This window comes from Dermacentor silvarum, chromosome 6, assembly GCF_013339745.2.
Source record: "Dermacentor silvarum isolate Dsil-2018 chromosome 6, BIME_Dsil_1.4, whole genome shotgun sequence".
Classification (NCBI taxonomy): Eukaryota; Metazoa; Arthropoda; class Arachnida; order Ixodida; family Ixodidae; genus Dermacentor; species Dermacentor silvarum.
Genome location: NC_051159.1, coordinates 157143698 through 157163656, shown reverse-complemented (window position 1 = coordinate 157163656; position 19959 = coordinate 157143698). Strand labels below are relative to the sequence as shown.

Here is a 19959-nt window from a genome sequence, read left to right as displayed (position 1 = left end):
AATACAAGAGAACGAAGAAGACATTTTGTTGGGCACCCACTGCACCAAACTTGTGGAGGCATGCTGCATTTAAAAGAAAATGAAAGGCCAGTTTTCAATCACTTTTCAAGCAGAGTAATTTCAAGCAACTAGGTTTTCAATTTAGGCCCGCCAGCTTTTGAAAAAAAAATACAGGAAAAGTCTTGAAAATCTCGACATTCAAGTTTACAACTTTGTCGCTTAGCAATAAAAAAGTATATCACAATTGCGTAAAGTGACTTGTAAAGTGAAGGCTGGCCGACGTTTCGTTAGGTGGATCTAGATAGGTCCACCTGTTGAAACATGGGCCAGCAAGTCTGAGGCACTTTATCCCTGTTTATACAACTTTTATCCCACAGCTACATTAAGTTGTTCTTTCGTGGCTGAATACTTGCAAGCTGTGGCTAAAACGTCCAAGCGGTGACCAGGGAGAGAAGACCGAACGCATTTTCAAGATCGAAGCGCACGGTTATTTGCTCAAATTGATCGGATACCTCTCTCGGGCGCTGCACGGCTGACTCACTTTTCAAAAGTTGTTTTGGCATACGATTACACAGGAAAGAAAATGGGAAGCCAAGATTAAGCCAACGTAATATAATACAGTGCTTTGCGTTTAGTTTCCTTTATTTACGTAATGTGCAGTAGGGGTTGGCTACTTAATGAACCCCTGACAGAAAAGAAACTAAAATGAAAGAAAGAACGTTTTATCACATACCCACTGGCACACACACATATAAACAAAAACAAAACAAAATAAAAAAGGTAGATGACTGGATAGGGGGGGCAAAATAAGACACCACATATTCCTAGCCAAATGCGTTGAATCATCTCGCCTTAGCGGGTATTACCATGAATAATAAAAACTTCTGATGTAGCCGTACATGAATTGAACCTGGGGGGTCATGCAAGAGAAGAGACCGGAGCGATTGCGCATCGCAATGGACCCTTTACAGCCACTTAACGAAGAAACCGTGCCCACCTTTTATCGGGCGACCACAGAAAAAGCTTGTCCCGAAGAAGTATAGTATGGCTGCGTCTATAAAACTGACCATTAACTGGATGCTATGGATCTACAAAGTGATAAACGCGACGAAAACAGTTTGTCTCCAGCGCACGCGACGCTCTGGTTTGAAGGCATTTGCGCAAATGTCAGCCAGCGAAACAACGCGCCATCTTCCTGCTTTTATCGCCGTAATTGTATGTCCTGAGCTGTCATTTACCGGCCCGGACGAAAGTTCGCCTACTTTCCACGGCTCAGCGACATTGAGAAAGCCAATCACTTTCTCCTTTTCTATTGGCCGACACCCGCCTCGTCTCTTATGGGTTTGCGTTTACACACTACATGAGGTGCAAGCAAGGAACGTGGGCTTCTTTCTTCATCGCTAGTCTTTCCAGTTGTGCAAGTCAGCATCGCAGCTGCTGACGGATGGCGTCATTGGAATTCCTCCCGCTGCGTCGCAGGCGGCCGGGTGTTCGCGCCTGGCGTGCAAAAAGAGCGAGTGAGGCCTTCACGACAATATAACGTCCGGCGGGGCGGACTGTTCTGTAACGCCCCCGAACCGCGTTGACGACTGCTACGGTGTGTCAACCCAACGTCTCCGCGGTGTCACCGTGCTCTAATTTTGTCATTCCGGTCGCCAGGACGGATGTGCTGGCTGCGGCGTGCTGTAGGAAGTCGGGAAATGGCGCGTTGTTCGCGCGAATGCAGTGATCGCGCCGACTTGCGTAAGACATCGCGCGAAGGGTGTGCGCGATCGCAATTCCAATGGCTAACCCCTGATCGGTCCATTACGCCTCCCGGATCCCCGAGGCAGGCCGACGAGTTGACGTCAATCTCCCCGCTTCCAGCATTGCGTCACGGCTAGAGAGCAGGGGCGGTCTAGGCGATGCGGAGAATACGCGAGGCGCGGCTTACACTCGGGGTGTCCCATTGCTGCCCGTATCTCTCTGTTTCTGGCCGTCTTATTTTGTTTTATTTTATTCCTTTCGTTTTGTTTTCGCCCCCACAAGCTTCGCAAAGAAGACATCGCACTGTTGCCGCGTTTTGCCGAAGCAAGCGACTGCTGTCTGAAACGCAGCATCAGCACTCGGATTTGTCTTCGCTGTTGTCAGTGGTCACCGCAACGCGAGTGTATCTCGGTGTAGTGTAATATATCTCTCTGTATGTGGCATTTCGCTGTGCGCAGTGACTGCTTTTGAAGCGGGTTTGGCAGCGGCGGTTGGCTGCGGGGTCGTTATTATATAGACGGTGGGGGCCGACTCAGCGTTAAGCCGCGGGCATTGAGAAACTTTGTACCAACGTTGCACGCGTATCAAGTGGATGGCATGTCACACAACTGCCTGACCATAATCACGCAAGAACGGCTAGGCGTTGCGCCAGCTGTCGCAACCGGGGTCGAAGTGTTCAAGAAAAAAGCGGGTGGAGATGATGTGAGACACGTCATGACAGGCTTTGCTATACGTATACAAGTGGACAACGCTGAATACCAGCCCAGAAAACGGTCATGCCGCTTCTGGAGCTCGCGCTTCTGAATGTGAAAAATACAGTGTGTGTGAACAAGGCGACTTTGCTTGTACGATCGTCGCAAAATGTATTGTTTGTGCAGAGAAGAGCTATACAGCCTGTAAACGGCAGCGCTAGTTGTGACGCGCTGGCCGTAAAGACTTCCACCCTGTTCTTACACACATAATCTAATCTTCAAGGCAAGGTAAAGGCCCTTCCTACTTTACATCACATATAACTGCATATTGCGGAAAATGGTAAAACACACGCCACGAAAACTACAGAATTTTCCCCTCAGTATTAACATAAATCTGGTTCAAGAGACTAGAAATTTTCTGACGTCAGCGTGAGAAATGTGCGTGATTTGTGGAAAATATTTGAAATTATGTATTTTCTTCTCAAATTGTTCTCAATCTGTTTACAAACAAAAAAGGCACGCCTATAGCCCAATAAAATGTCATAGCAGCCATGTCCAATCACTTCTCTGGAAAGATCCGATTCCACGCATACATCACTCCCCATGCTAATCCATGTGCTGACACCAATTTACACGACGAATGAACGGATATGTGTAGATTAGCTTTCCCCTACAAAAACGGTAAGCCTATAACCCAATAAAATGTCACTGTACCCAGGTCCAATCCCTTCACTGGAAAGCTCCGTTTCGGCGCATACATCATACCTTATGCACGTGCTGGCGCCGATTTACTCGATGAATAAAGGGAGATGTGTAAATTGGCTTTCCTGAAGAAAAAAGGTAAGCCTATATGGCAATAAAGTTTCATCGCAGACATATGATATCCCATCTCTGGAAAGCGCTGATTCAGGGCATACATGATACCCTATGATGCACCTGCTGACGTCGGTTTTAGGAGGAGGAGGAATAAACTTTTATTGTAGAACCAGCACTTTATGATGACCGGGCCTAAGCCTCCCATGAGGGGACGTCGAGGGCTTGCCTCGCCGCCGCCTCACGGGCGTGCTGGGTCGCCCAGGTTTGGTCGTCGAGGGCGGAGCTTCGCAGAGCCTCACGCAACCTCGACGAGAGGGTCGTGGTGTTAATGTGTGTGTACTGTGTTGGGCACTTCCACAGCATATGCGGTAGAGTACTGCACGGGCCAATTTTTTCTAGGCTACAGACTAGGCTACAGTAATTTAAATACGATGCGAAAAGCGCATAGTACGCATTAAGTTTTACCTTGGAGGCGAGTAAGTGTTGGCATCGTGATACAGTAAAATACCACTTGAACGAACGTCAGTTAAACGAACTATTCAGTTGTACGAACTTTTTTTAAATCCCCCGCCGAAGCGCCATTGGACCCAATGCTAACGCATTCCAGTTTAACGAAATATAGTGCAGAGCGCATTTCGGTTCTATACGAACATATTTTTTGACGCCATCTAATGCCTCCCACGTCATTTGACCACAAGTACAACCGCACTTTCTGTAGCATAGCTTTACCGTGGCCTTCGCGATAAATTCCGCCAGCAGCGCGCCACCGACGCCCATCACGGAGGCCATTATTTTACGCTGATAACGGCGCTTCATACCACGTGATGAACAGTCGGACCCATTCGGCTTTGAACTGGATTGGCTGGCTACGTACGTATTTTCGTAACCAAACGGAGCCACAGCCGCTGTGACAGCTGCAGGTTTAGCCCTTTGGCCCTACAACCTTTATTCTATGCTGCAACCGCATGCTCGTTATGAGTGCCAAACGGAAGCGCCTGTCTCTAGACAAAAAACTGGATGTTTTGCGTACGCTGGACTCCGGGCGGCGTCAACTCGACGTTGCGAAGACATCTGGGATCCCGGCGTCATCATTGTCGACAATTAGGAGCCAGCGCCAAGCAATCGCGGCCGCATCGGGAAGTGCGCAGCTCAGGCACGCGCGCAAGAGACTGTACACTAGATATTGCAGTAAAGTAAACGACGCTGTTGCCACATGGCTAAATGATTTAGGAGCCAGAAACATTCCAGTTTCAGGACCCATGACTCAAGAGAAGGCTGTGGAATTGGCAGCATTTTTCGATGTCACTGGCTTTGACGCAAGCAGTGGATAGTTGCATCGTTTTCGGGCGCGTTATGGAATCGCATAGAAGCAGGTGTGTAGACCGCTGCAGTCCTAAGTGCACAAGTCCAGCAAATGATTACTGCAGTTTTCAAAACATGCTAAATAAGCAGAAATTCACATTCAAATAAGCAGCATTGCAAATAAAAGGGTTCAAATTTCATTTCTACAACTGATGTTTGCTTTAGCTCCTGAGAACAAGTTGCAACATAGCTATTTCATTTCAGCGAACTTTCACTTTAGCGAGCTTTTTTTCCGGGGACCTTTGAAGTTAGTTCAAGTGAAGTTTCACTGTAGCGCTCTATAGGTATAGATTTTTCACACAGTTCTTCCAGATGCAAATTCCAACTCAGATGGGCGGAGAATGTAACGCCGAGCATCTCGTGTTCAATTAATATAGGAACTTCTGTCCTTCATATAAGATAATGTTTAGTAGTTCAGTTGCGTTATTTTTCTCAGCAGAACGGAAAATTTGGCAAGTTGATGTTGGTGTTCGTGAGTTGGTGTTGGAGTCAGCGCTCATCATGTTTGATTCTTTTATTGTCCTCGTTGTTCGCGCTGTTCATTACCATGCTTTATTTTTCGGACAAAATATAATACCTTTTGTTGTCAGAAGGTTAATACTTATATCGGTGTAACTGGACCAGGTTGACAGATTTGATAGTGCTTCGTTACATTTCAACGCCGAATCATCGGCATCGAGTTCTGAAAAGAGTATTGTGTTATCGTCAGTACATATGATAAATTTAGCCGTTTAACTGTTTATGTGGTCATTGGCGTATACATTACATTTAAGGGGACTAAACATTCTCCCTTGGTATACACATCTAGAAATGGGAACAAATGATTAATGAGTACCTTGCAAAGATACACACTGCTGACGGTTGTGTGAGTAAGATTTCAGCAAATTCAAAGCTTTCCACGGACTACGCAAATGTCATTGACTAATCGTTGACTAGTTGACTATTCGTTCACTATAAACACTGTGAAATTCAGTTTTGTTCTCATAGCTTGAGCTCCTTTCAATTTTTGCAGTGTACAGAAAGACAAGACTCCACAAGCGACTGTTTAAAAACTTTCTTTATTTTAAGGAAATGAAAACGAAAATTATTATAACTCTTGTAAACATTCACATATATTTTGAGAAGATATTTTTCAATTTCTCTCGTTCACACCCTGCTTCGGGTGCGAGTCTACACTCTTCAACACATTCGCACATGCACATTCATACATCCAAGAAACAACGTTTTACACTCGAATATGACTGGTGTAACTTTTTTGTTTTTTTTATAGTCTCTACCACATTCGATCAGTTCTCACTCTTCGGTAACTCCCATTCACCACTCACTGCACCGCCACACAGTTTCTCACACCGTTGGTAGCAAAAGGCACGCGTGAATAGTCACTTCAGTCGGAGACGAGGTTGTCACCCGTCGGTCGTTCCGTAGACATGACAGTCTTGGTTTGTAAGCACGGCTTCAAAGACGTTGGAGAATACGCCGTTCCAGAACAAATCTCGGCAATTTCAGGATGTGTTTTTTTTTTCATTGACTATGGTCGATGAATACACTCACGTGAATTCCTTTGTTTTTCCGTGTGGTACAAAACACCTTCTTGACAAGAAGACAAAAAAAATGAAGTGTTCGTGTTAAGCGACCACTCTTCTTGAGCATTTCAAGTATGTACAATTCGAAGCCGAAACTAAACGGTATTATGACAGAGGCAGTCTCCACATCTGTTTGGCGAGCGATGCCGCACTCATTGTACACCATACGCGGGGCAGTCCGCTGTGAGTAGCAGAGTGCACCTTGCCTCTGTGAGACAGTCTCGTAACACGCATTGGAGGCCTTGTAACATGCCTGAGAAGCGATCGACAGCACTAGTGCTTGCTCGGTAGAAAATTAAAATAAAAAGAAGAGTGACATGCACAACAATTGCGTTCGTGGGCGTACACGCGAACGATGTCACAGCTATATTTTTTAAAGAAATGCACATCATTTTCATGCTGAAACAAAGAGAGAACAGCTTTATGCAAGCCTAATTTTATGTCAACAAAACAAGGGGACACTACTTGCTCTGTTTAATTGATTTGACTTGCGGCCCGCCTCGGCTTGAAAGAGCCGAGCCTCAGGACTTCGGCAAATAAAAAGTTTTCACACACACACACACGAAAGCTGGATGTCGACACATTTAACAAATTCCACTACTAAGGTAAATAAATACTCGGCTGAGAGGAATCGTACAATTGCAGTCACATTTTCCAGGAATGAGTATCGTGGAAAGCTAAGTTTGCGCAATTTGCTTTGATTTATGTAAATAATCTGCCATTTCCTCCGTGCGTCAACTCTCCCATGCTCATTTTTACCGGGCGCTGAGAAGGATAAAAAAAGAGCCTTTCTTGGAAACAAATCACGTTAGAGGAGCGCTAGTGCAAATCATGCAGGCTACGGAATAAACAAAAAAATATATCGAGCTCAGATAACTGACAAAAGGTCAAAGAATGTGTCTAAGCCCTGGCGATAGTGCGAGCATAAGTGTAAGCTGGGCCTGTATACCTCAGATAGCCTGAACACGCCTGTTCCGGTGCCCTAGGAAATTACTAGTCTGCATTTGTGCTCGTATATCGAGCCTTACATGCTATATTGGAAATGGTTGTTGAATAGGAGATGTCGCTGCAGACAATGTTTCGACAAGAACACTTATGTTCACCAACGCAGTTCTTACCCGGACGAAAATATGTCCCCTTGTCGAATTGTTGTCTCCAATGACATCTCTTCACTGTTAATGACTTCGAGCCCCAATCTTCTTGTGAACCCATGTCTCGATTGGAATACTACATGACTGGCTGTCACGCAGTTGTCTTTGCGGCTTCGGTGTTTTGCCTCGCCAGTTTTTTTTTTCGCACAGATGAACGTCCCGTGGATACGCTGTTCACTTTGTCACGCGACGAGAGAGGAGTATGTATTCACAAGGTACAATTACAGGTACATCAGACGCGCGGAACGAGATCGTTCGTCAAGTCCCTCACCACCGGGATTCCTACAACACCAAAATGAGAACCAGAACGGGACGTATTTCTTGTATTGAAAGGGCTGGAATTTTAGCGTATTATAAGAAAAGCGTAGTTGCTTCACTATCCAAATAATGCTCTTCGCGAGATCACTATCAGACGAAATTTGTTGCCCTTTGTGGCTGATGTGCTGTGATAAGTGAACAAGCTGAAAGTACTTTACAACTAACGCTATTACGTTATACAAAATCACAGCCTGTAATAATCGGTGAAGTAACCAAGCTGGAAATTTTAACCACCGATCAGAACTATACGATCCAGCAGAACGTGGAGAGGAAGAATAAAACTGTGGACTTCTGCCGCACAATGACGACGTTTGAAAACTTTAGTACAAGCCAGATCAAAAGCCGAGGAGCAGGGGCCAGAAAATGACGTGACAAACTGCGCTCAAGATGGGTCCACTAATATATAGGTGGTCCACTATATATAGGAGAGCTTAAGCATGAAGGCGAATATAGTACAGGGACGTCGCAAGTGCTTTGAAGATGAAGGCTGAGTGGAGGGTTGATGCTTACATGTCCCCCGACGTACTTTCGGGCAGGTGTGTTAGGGTGCATGGCTATACTAATTAGAGAGGTGCCATAGGGAACAGATGAACTGGTTAAGGATGGTACGCCCTCTTACGCCACCTACTTATGCCACCTTAATTCCCTATATGTGACTTCTTGAAAGAAAAAAAAACTAAAACAAAACGTTGTGGGAAGAAGCAACTGCCGCGAAAGCAAAGCCTGGTCTGTAGGAGGCATGTTATCTGTTCTTTTTCTTTATGGAGAGAAAAAAAAAGTTTCTGGAAATCTACCATTAACACGTCGCATCGTCCCATCTGAGTTTTGCTTAAGCTCCGTTATTCGGAGGGCATGGTCCTCGAAGGAGATTCCGAGAGTTTCTGCTAGGCCTCGTGTTCAGGACGAAACCCGTGCATTCCGACTACACTACTTTCGCGGTTTCGGGGAAACATACGTAGAGAAAACAAACTGACATAAAATTGATTTTGATGCGCTATTTTCTTGTGAGGGAAGGTTGAAGGAGCTCTACGCTTGACTTCGACGCTACTTTTTTATAAAAGGGTCGGTTCTGCTTGTTTATGATTTCTCAAACTGCTAAAAATAAAAAGAATATTTTAACAAGATCGTTATTGTGTATGTATTAAGTCACTATGTTTACTAGTATTAAGTCACTATTTTGAAAGAAAACAGTTGTGTTCGCAGTGTAACAAAGTTACCATTAAGTAGTTGACTTCGGAATTTCTGCTTGCAGAGTTAGGAGGTACTGATGAGCATTTACTGCCCTGCCTATTGCGTGTCGCAATCACCAGAGCCGTTTTTGTTCGGTTGTGCGTAATATAAATTTATTGCACGTGGGCGTGTTTGCGACGCACGGAGGATAATTACTCTGGCTGTGGAACTGTAAACCGCAGCAAAATGATAATTCGGCTGATGGTGAAATTGCTTTCCTGCCATCAACATCCAGCTTCGACAGAATTTGACAGAGCATGCAGAAGGAATAATTGTTCTAATGAAAAATTTGAAACTTTGACTAGCCCCTTGATGGTTAATAAGAAGTGCAGAAACACTGCACATGTCATAGCAACACGTTGAACACCGTTATGATGAGTTTGTTGAAAGATTATTCAAAAGGTAGATTGAACTGTTGCTTTCCTCCTTTGTACTAGTATTTCAAGGTATATTTGCTTTGAACAAAAATTAAGCCAAGCAATATTCATTTTACCCTGAGTGCATGTGGAGCATAAAGGCCTGACACAAAGGCATGTTTCTGCATCATCAGTACAGGCGTGCTGCAATCTAATTCTGAAGGGTAAATTACGCAATGCAGCAACAATGCAAATAGAAAAAAAAACACTGTAGTGGTGAAAACTAAAGGGAAAGCAACAACAATAAACAGCACTACCACCAAGCCAGCTGAAATATGCCAAGCTTTCGCAAGCACCATGGTGAATCAGTTCCTGAGATGGCGTCACAATTCTTTTTTATGCCTGTTTATAGGCTTTAGAAATGCATTTGTTGAGGTGGAAATGATTCTGACAATGCCAGACTTCTGATGCAAAAAAGTGAATAAATGAAGGCTAGGTGAACGATGATTTTTTGAAAAAAAAAGACGCTTGGATTGCGCAATATGAAGATAGCTATATTACGCCATCGATATGAAAGGATGGTTCTCAGCAAATAAAACATAATGAAATCGGACAGCACGTTTTGACGAATTTAGCACATACACATACACAGCTGTCGACACGGTTCCTAATACATGTGCTAGACCTTGGGAAGGAGGAACACAAACGTTTTGAATGAAACATGGTAAGAACGTCTCCTCTAAGCAGGTTCCTTGAAGATTAAGACATATACCTGATAAAGTGTGTTTATGTACCCTAGAAAGGTTTGATAAATTTTGGGTAGGCTTAGTGGAGGCAAGGCTCCTGACAAACGAAAGTTTACCGTGCCTTATATTGCCAGTTTTCATTAATTATAGCTGGTCGTAATTGTATGGCAGGTCTAGTTCCTTTATCATGAAACAAATGTCACTGCTGTCGGCACAAGTCCTATTTAGGGTCCCACTTGGCAGCTAGTTTTTTGTGTACGTTCTGTCCCAGTAAATAGGACTGACTGAAAAGCCTGCAATTTGACAAAAGGAAGCAAGTAACAAGCCGCAACAGCTTTAAAAAAGACGCCTGACAAACCATCCAGCCCTGCAAACAAGGTATAAAACAAGCTGCCTATCTATAGGAAGAGCAAAACAAGAACAAGGTTAAAGTAGGAGCCAACGTTTCTGCAAGTGGACTTGTCTTTTTCAAGGCGACAGATGCTCGCTGTACGAAGAATTTTAGGAGAAACTTGATTGGAAGAGTACTGAGCGCACTGAAAACACGGCTTTCTATCTCTGTCTGCAATTCAGCCGGTTAGATCGCTATTTGCAAACACTCAAAACTTTTTTCTTGACAATGAGCGTGTTACCTTCGTTTAGGTTGAACGGGGGGTTCACATAAGCAAAGCTTAAATGATAAGCGTTATCAATAAAGCGATGATTTTCTACGCACTTGGCAGATGGTCTCCATGCACGCTTTACGTCGTCATTGCTTAGCCTGCGTTACCATATGCATTATGGAGTAAAACTGACAAGCTGTCCCAATATTGACAACCAATCGTCTTCGGACTCTTTTGCGCGTAGTAAGCAGAGTTCGCTCCGACGGTTGATGAACTTAAGTACCCAGGACTTGAAGAAATTACACGTAAATGGCAAGAGCCCATTGCAGAATTTTGCGAAAGCTTTTGAGTGTGGTCCACGGGGACTGTGTCTGCATAGATTTCGCTACTTGCGGTAGAACACTACACTGGCACGACGGGACACTTATACATCTGTGCTAATTGAAAGCGGCGTGCCGCGGAACTCGAACAAGTCAGAAAAACAGCGGGCATTCTTTCGTTACTGGAACGACAGCTTTTCGTACAGAGTTCAGAGAAAAAGAAAATAATTGTTCTACTTGTTTTACTTAACATTCTTCGGGTGGTAGGGACACGCGCGGAAAGCTAAAAATAAAGATTACTCCACCAAAATTATATTAAAAAAAAGGTTGTTGGGACCCAGAGCGCCTGCAATAAGCCATCTAACATGTGTGCTGTGCGGCAGCGCATAAAACGTTCACAAATCCCACAAGAAAGAAATGCAAGGGCATAATGAGCATTCAATACAGCAAACTAGTTTGTTCCTTCATTCAAAACATCAAATATGTACTGTTAAGAAGGGACGGGGAAGTTCTATGTACATCAATATTCTAAAAAACGCACATTTTCATAACATTGGTAGGCCTGAAGAGCAAACATTTTTGTGCGTACTGCCCGAAAACGCACTGTGCAATGTATTTTACACCGAGAATGTCCGTAACCATAAGACATGTTAAGTTTTTTTTTTTATTTGCGCGTGGTGTTGTGCAGTCGGCGATGGCGAAATTCATACACACTGTCAGCACAGCATTCCCGCAAGAAAACCACCGGATTAACTAAAAAAAAGAACGTTAGACAACCGTGTCATTGAGCGAAGACAGGTGTGAGGGTCGATCCGATCACTGCGGCAGGAGACCAGTGAGACCGAGAATTCTCCTTTCAGTGACTCGCCCAACAAAGAACTGGTTCACAATATCACCGACGGCAGTGGCGTACCAAACCACCTGCGTCTGTATCATACTAAACAACAACACTGAGATAGCGGTCGGACCCATTAGGGTATCTTTTCGCCTTCTGTACAAAACAATCCCGAAGGCGAAAGCGGGCGATCTTTTTCTTATTAAACGTGATTCGTCCAAGCCGAAGAGCACCCCATGATCAAGTCGCGTAGCGTCGAAACAATGCGCATTCAGGCCTATGGCTCCAAGGACCTGAATCAACAACTCCTTTCACCGCTTACGGCTCAAGGGCACCGCAGGAAATGTTCCGCCCAAGTGCAACAGCGTACAACGCCTTACGCACTTGACCACATTTGTGAAACGTAGATAGATAGATAGAGAGAGAGAGACAAAGATAAACAAAAAAACAAGAAAAAAACATTTGGGCCCGTGCAGCGAGAGTTACGTTACTGCGACGTTTACCGCACCACGTTCATCTCTACAGGTCCCGCACTCTGCGTGTGCCTACACATCAGGAGCACGGCAAAGCAGGGTTCTGTGCTTGCGGTCACGCGGCGTAACCACAGCCGCCGTCCCCAGTGAAGTTGTAATCTTCTGGGGTTCCCTTGCTGCAAAAGCCGAGGCGAGCACAGAGACGCCCTACGCACGCGCACCACACAGATGGGACGAGTGCGTATACGCACAGTGGCGAGGCTTTGTGAAGTAGGGCTTCGGGCTTTTAGCAGAGGGGCAACGTGCCGCCGGCCTCTGATAGCGTCCAGCTAGGCACCGAGGACGAGCCGGTGTCCGACCGCGGCGGGGTGATGGCCAGCGACGAGATGGAGAGTCTGGAAGATGGCGGCTTCCACGCGGGCAGCAGCGGCGGCGTCACGCACACCCGCGAACACACGGCACTCACGATAGGCGTGGCGGTGCTGGTGGTGATCGACTTTAGCCGCTGGCTGGCTTCCCCTTGGGACGCCCTGGATCGGGCTTCGCCTGCGTCCATGCACGAACGACAGGTTCAGCAGGGCCGATGGAACACCACGGGAATGGGGTTGTTGAATGAAGACATGTGGATGGCCGGCGAAGAGTGGGAGATGGGCCGGTAATGAGAAGAATTAAAAAAAAAGTCGCATATTAGAAGAGCAGCTGAGCAACGATATGAAATTCATTAAGCTATCTAAAGGCTTAATTAAATCATAACTGTAACCTTGCTTGTACTCATATTCACGTTTCCTCACTTTATGCTATTGATTTAGAAATCGCACTGTCATTAGGTATCACTGTCACTGTTTGTCACATGAGATGGCTGCCTCTCATTGACATGTGAAATTTGTATCATTTATGCTGACTGTACGAGTGCGTCTCAGGGACCTGAGGCCTCGTCAGACAAAGCTGTGTACCTTTAGCCCCGTGTCCCTTTACATTTTTTGCAAATGTCCGAATAAACTTCTAATATATTCTATTGTATTGCAGAAGAGCTCATGAGAAATGTTCTTTTGCTTTTATGCAGGGCGACGGATCCTGAAAAATTTCGAGAAAGAACTCCATTTACTATTTATTCGCTCGCATGAAACAGGACTAGCTAATGTATACCAAGGACTCTGCACAGGTATAAACATTTCAGAATGTTGCTCAAAGTTTCATATCACAGCCTTCAGTTGAAAATTAATTAACACATTTACAGTGAAAACTTCGAAACGTAAGCGAAAAACTTTATAGGTATGTTCCCCAAAACGACGGTGGTAAATGGGCACGTCAGTGGCACGCCCATATCCAAATATTGGAAAGAGCGCCTTGTCATCTGAGCAGAAAGAAGGCATGCCTTAAATCTGTTTTTCTTCCTTACGAGAGCTCAAAATTGCATATGTGAGCCTTAACGCTGGGTGATATTCTGGCCTTTTCTCGACGTAACATCTTAATGCAAGAGCGGGACATTAATTCTCGCTGGTCTCTAGTTAGCCTCGTCAATTATCTGCACATAAACCTTCACCGTACTCGTATTAGTCAAGCCACGATTAACATAACTGGAACTACTAGGCACCCGACAGTCCTCAAACGTGGTAAGTGCCTCGAACAGTAAAAGAGATGAAATCTCACGCTTGCCAGGAATATAGCCGTGACATTAGCGATGCAGTTTTTCGTACCCATAACGTGGCCATCATCTAATGACAGCATTAGATTTTTAATGTTCACTTACATTATATAAAGTCTTCTTTCTATGCTCTGCCTTTAGGCTACATTTATACATTCATGCTCTTGGTTCCTCCCATCATATTGCAGTGTCTAAAAGAGTCACGCACTACACGAAGGCGCTGCGAATATTACATCTGCCACTTCACTTATTTGTCGTGTTTCAAGGCAAAAGAACACAAAGACAACCAATTTACTCTTAGATGATGATGATTCTTGGATGATGATGACACATCACAGGGAGAGGCCTTCGTCATGCAGTGGACATATATAGAGGCTGCTGCTGCTGATGATGATACGTAAATATACTAAATACTTAGGCTCGCTAATTACAAGGCGCAGTGTTTCTGAGTAGTTCTCGTTTATTTATCGTTCCTCTTGAGTAGATACTGCTGAAAATGCTCTTGTTGTAAGTGTTACAGGGAAATTTTGTATTTGAAGATATGAGGCATGAAATGGTTGCGACCACTTATAGAAGAAGTTAGGACAGAAGCATAGATTATGCTGGTTCCTTGCTACGGAAGCAACTGGATTTGCGCATATCTAATGGAGCAGTAATGCCAGCAGGGCCAAATTCTTATGAATAAAAGTATTGGAAACTTCATCAAATTACTTTTTTTCTAATTAGCACGATTAGGACAAAGCAGAGGCGTGGCAAACTCTGTGAGCGCACAAATGAATTTTTTATGCCTAGAAGTCCTTTGTGCGAGGACCAGTGAAGTTGCTCGAAAGACAAAAATTTCGTTTTAATAGCGTGGAAGAGAACGCATGAGCGCAGTGTGATAAATTCATTAACCAAAAAAAAATTACGCTGGCTTGTACACTTGGATAGACAAAGTTAATAATAGACTGCCGCATTTTATTTGAACATGTTACACGAAGCTGAAAAACAGCTGTCTTCCTACCCGCGCTAAGCTTGAATTGCTCGCTTCCATTGTAAAAAAAAAAGGAAGAATAAAAGAAAGAAATTATGTTCAACGCGTATGATGGAGTCAATGTGAAGCTAAGCCTTAATGAAGCAGTTCTTTAAATGCTTAAATTACAATTAAAGTTGGGCACTTCAATAACGACAAGAAAAGCTGTACTATATAATTTAAGTTAAATAGAACGGTCTGCGTCAAATCATAAAATAAGCGAAAAGAATAAGCGAACCGTGGAGCTCAAATTTTCTTAACACAGCAAGAAGCAACAGACAACGAAGCGAAGAAAAGCATAGGTGAAATTGATCCTTATTAACCACGCTTTAGAAGCATTTAACCCAGACGGTACATATTGCAATAAAGATCACATTTAAAAAAATAAAAAAACCAGAGCGACGAACACCTTGCAGCCGGTAGGAGCCGACCATGCAACCTGCACCTGATACGTGCGGTGTTCTACCAACAGAGCTACTGCGACAGCTGACCCCCATCAACTTTTTTGGGGGTGTTTTTAATCAAGTACATGTATTTATAACCTACACCCGGGGAGCTATAGCCAGCGACAATAGACCTCCACTGCTTCTGTTGTGGAACACCTATTAGACCAAACGTGGTACGTGGGCGTCGGAACAGGCACGTGATAAGTGAACCTTTGTAGGCTACCTCAAGGGATCAACACTGCACAGAAAGTGGACGGAGCGAGATTCCTCGCCCTACATTAATCGCACGTGCTTTGCGGAGGTTGTCGGTTCGGCTACCACCAACGGTGCGTGCATTCGTGAGTGTATGTGATCGCGTAATTTTCTTTTATTAGAATTTGAACTTAATCGTAAATTTAACTTTTATGTAGTATAACAAAACTGTTACTCCACCCTATGCTTTCCTTGGCGTCACTGTTGGAGTCCTGAAACAGGGTAGTAAGCTTTGCGCACGACCAATCCGATTATGGTGTTCGTTATGTAACGTCACATTATGTTATGATTGAAACTTCACACGAGCCCTTTAAATACAATCTAAGCTACACATTTCATCATCCGACTATTTATTATGTGCGATTTGGAATATTGCACGGAGATCAACCGGGACTTTCTTTTTGTTGTTATTTGTGGACTTACGCAAACATTAAGTGCACCTAATCTAATAATTTGGCGTAGCAAGTCTAGTAATCAAAATAATATTGTCACGTATGCTGAAACTATAGGGTAAGAGACGCGGTTGGCCATATTAAATTGAGATTTGCACCATCTTTCACAGCTCGCCAGAAAGCTATGCTGCATATATTTACGGACCAAGAAAAGTATAATCTTTGAAAGAAAAGGTATGAACCGTGTTTTGCATCCGCTTAAGCGCTGCAGGTTCCATTTACTGCTTAATTTCGATTTCCAAAGTTTGTCTCCTGTTGGCCAACTATGAATTTTTTTACCATTCCCCATCATAGATAAAACGCAACACTTTTTTTTCGTGTTTATTCAAGGTATTTGTTGCGTGTGTTTAGCGCTGTATTTTTTTATAAAGCGCTACTATTAAATACGAGAACCCATCTTTGACTCCCCCACCCCACTTAATTATTTATATGTAATTTCGGTACGATGACCGCATAAAAAGAATAAAGAAAAGCGAGACCCTACGAGGAATTGAACCCGGGCCTGGAGCATGGCAAGCGAGTACCCATAAGCGGCGCCATGCCAGACAGTAAAATACGGGACGCGGAATACGTCGAATAGTAGAGCGGAAGTTCACCGCCGACATCGCGCTGTCACGATATCGAGGCACATGCGTGGCTCGCGCTTGGAGGGCTAGAAGGTCTCCAGAGACGCGCAGTGCGCTTGGGTGCAAAAACAACTCAGTCACTTTTGCCACTCAGTCGACTGTAATGAATGTTGAATAAAGTATGTGGGCTGTGCGAATGGCTCTACCATAACTTAGACAACCATCGTAGCTGGGTTCTTCCACATTTTTTAGTTGTCTTTCACATTCAGGTTGTTTACTAGTCTAGTCAGCTCTACTAGTCCGTCTAGTAAGAGTGTAGCTCTACTAGTCACATCTAGAACGCAAGCGAAAGCAAAGAACTTTACACAAGTCACTGTTTGCTTACACAATCGCAAGATTTATGTACGAGTTTAGCCTGTTATCTGCTTAATATCTCGCTCCTTATCTCTTATCGCTTAATATTCTTATCATCCGGCACACTCCCCTCCAGTTATCACTTACTTGCTCCTTAACTAGGTGAGTGAGTCACTGATGTACTTGCGCACTAGCTCTACGGCGAAGAGTTGGTAAGTCTAGGCTGAAATGGGTGGCATTAAAGTAAACAGGGAATAAAAGAGGTACACTACACTATTAATGAAACGAAAGCACTGTTAAATGAGCGAGCAGTACTGCTTGCGAAAAAAAAAACAAAGCCACGTTCAGCTATACTTCTGAACTGAAAAATACCAAATCACTGCGAATCTGGCTTTTTTTAAAACCACCCAGGCGGCACGTCGAAATTCGATTTCAGAAGGGACTCGCACGGCCGGAAAAACTGCTTTCGTTTCCGCCTCCCGCACAATCAGATTAGTGGTTCTCAAAGCTTACTACCCTGTTGCGGACGTTCCAAAATTTCACGGAGCAATCAATATTCGTTTCGCACGAGACCGGAGGCGTATGATTACTAATATTTGCGTTTCGGCTAAGCGGGGACGGGGCGACGTGGCTCGGCTACCGTCTGAGACATGAAAATGTGAGATGATGGCCTCTGTCTGGCTTCAAAGAACCGGATGATGAAGGTGTCTGGACGTCTTTGTCCACATGTCGTCTGACAAAAAGTAGAGACATAGGAGCTACCAGAATGAAAAGGAAAACAAAATTAGAAATGCGATGCATCATAGACACAATGAGTGGAGAAAAACGAAATGGAGAAAAAAAAAAGGTTTCCTCGTGGCTAGAAGGCAAAAGCTTGCAGGAAGCGAAGCCTTGCCGATAATGCCCAGCGCTCCGAGGCATCGACAGACCCGCGATGTTGTCCCGTTCGTTTTTTTTTCCCAGAGAATCAGTCGGCACGGAACAGGCATCGCAGAACGTAATGAAAGAAAAAAGAGGCAAGCGCAGACGAGGAAAGCGCAGTAAAAAGAAAAGACCGAAGCTAGGCGGTATAAATAACACCCTTGCTTGGGCACAATTCCTGAAGGGGAGGCGACGGCGACGCGATAGTCCTAGGGTAGGATGCGGGCCACCGAGAGAAGGAGGCTATTGCAAACGCGAGACCGAGGAGGTTTGGTTCCACCGCCTACGCGAGGCGAGGATTCCGTAAGGAGGCAGAAAAATGCCCCACTACCGCTGAGGATGGGAGGAGCGAATTCCGGCGTGATTGCCTGGAAGCGTTCCGCTAGCCTCGTTGCGGAAAAGGAAAAGAGGAAGAACACCAGGCGAAGGAGAGATAGAGTGAGCGAGAGAGGAAGGGAAAGTGTTGAGGTATAGAAAAGAACACGGTGCCCAATTTTCCTTTCCTGCTCCTTTAGTGCTCCCTTTTGTCCTGCTCCTTTCTTCGCAAGCGGACTGCAATTACCGTTATAAGCACATCTCCGTGTGTCTCAAGCGCGACCTCATCGTTTGGTATACGCTATTCGTTGCCATGCACGTCTCTTTTCTCGCTTTCCAAGTTATTATTTTGTTTTCGTTTTACCGCCGGCATGTATGTAGCATTCCGTCGGCCTCTCTGCGGAGCGCGTTCCTGTTTTAGTTTTGGAGGCATTTCGTGGAGAAATAGGAGAAAAGCGCACAGGGCGCACAGGCCTACGGCTTATTGAGAGACTCGCTGGTGCTTTAGTTTTCATAGGACCCTTGAGAATTTCTGTAGGATAGCAGTTGTTCTGTGCACAGCGAATCACCTTGTGACAGGAATTTTCACGTGTGCGTATTACGGGGAGGTTGTTGGGATCGCGCATTAAGAAAGCGGTCGCCTTGAAGACACTCTCTGCAACTCCATGCAATATAGTCTATAGATAACCTTCCTCCTGTGGACGCCGATCACACTCAAACTTATACCGACCTCTTAGTCATGGTATGTCGGGACTTAAAACGAATAATAAGGTTATACGCGCAGTGGTCGGTAACGTTATGCCCACCAATAGGCTTCTGCTTCTCAGGGGCGAAGGTGATTAGCCCTTAAGCTCAACCAAGTTTATAATGTCGTTTTTTTTCTGTTTTTTTCTGTCTCTCTCCCTTTTTCTTTTTTTAGGGCGAGTAACCTCGAAAAGCTCACTATGAAGACGTTAAAATAAGGGCGTATCTTGTAATCTTGGCTCGCAAGCACCTTGGGCAAGCGACTTTTCGAACTAGGTCATTAGTCAATCGCGCAACGAAATTTAAGACCACTCGTGAGGCAGTTATCATCTACGTAACGCAAGGGCCTTAATGCAGTGTGAAAGGTACACAACAGCAAGTACAGAGAAAAGGCAAGCGTGAGTAATAAAAGTGAGAAGTGCCCGAAAGAATTAAATAAATATACAATGAAAGAATAGAATCGCAGTAGAAGGAAGTGGCAGTGCCGAGAGAGTCAAGTGAGAAAACCAGGCAAGTGGGTCACAAAGTGATATTAGAAAGGAGGAAGCTTGTAGCTGTGCTTGCCGGCAAGCAGACGATTGTGCCTGTGCGTGACAATGACAGTGTAAGTGTCGGTCAGGGCTGGCGTGCTGTGCTGTGACCTTTGCAGCGCAGGAATTAGAGCCGGTGTTGGTTAGTGCATTGTACGAGACAGAAATTACAAGCGTGAGTGAAAATAAGTACAGAAAGATCATAAGGAAAAGCAGCGTATCAGAAGAGATAGCGGCTTTGGCAAAGCGAGTCCGAGGCCAGACGTTTAGTGAGGCAAGCAGGCGAGATTAGCAGAGACACCACTCGTGCGTCGGAAATAAGCAGATAGTTGGTTAGTTGAACATTGGCTGTGGTGGCGATCCCCGGTGCGATATGGCTGTGACAATAAATCCGGGCAGCTCGCAGATGAGAAAACAATGGAGCCGATTAGTGAAGCATGCAAAGGAGAGAGGCAACAGTTAGAGTTAAATCATGCGGAATGAAAGCAAGAA

At 44.7% G+C, this 19959-nt stretch overlaps 1 protein-coding gene across 4 annotated transcripts in view; it reads right to left on the bottom strand.

The window, feature by feature from the left end:
• Nucleotides 1-5655: 5655 nt before the first annotated feature.
• Nucleotides 5656-19959, bottom strand: part of LOC119456287 (hemicentin-2) — a 249404-nt gene continuing 235100 nt past the window's right edge. For 2 of the 4 annotated variants that reach the window (XM_049669698.1, XM_037717977.2), the window contains one exon: nucleotides 5656-12776. In XM_049669698.1, coding sequence (XP_049525655.1) covers nucleotides 12517-12776 — 260 coding nt within the window. In that variant the 3' untranslated portion in view covers nucleotides 5656-12516. The remainder of the gene's footprint in view (nucleotides 12777-19959) is intronic. The other 2 variants (XM_049669699.1, XM_049669700.1) reach the window with 1 other exon arrangement.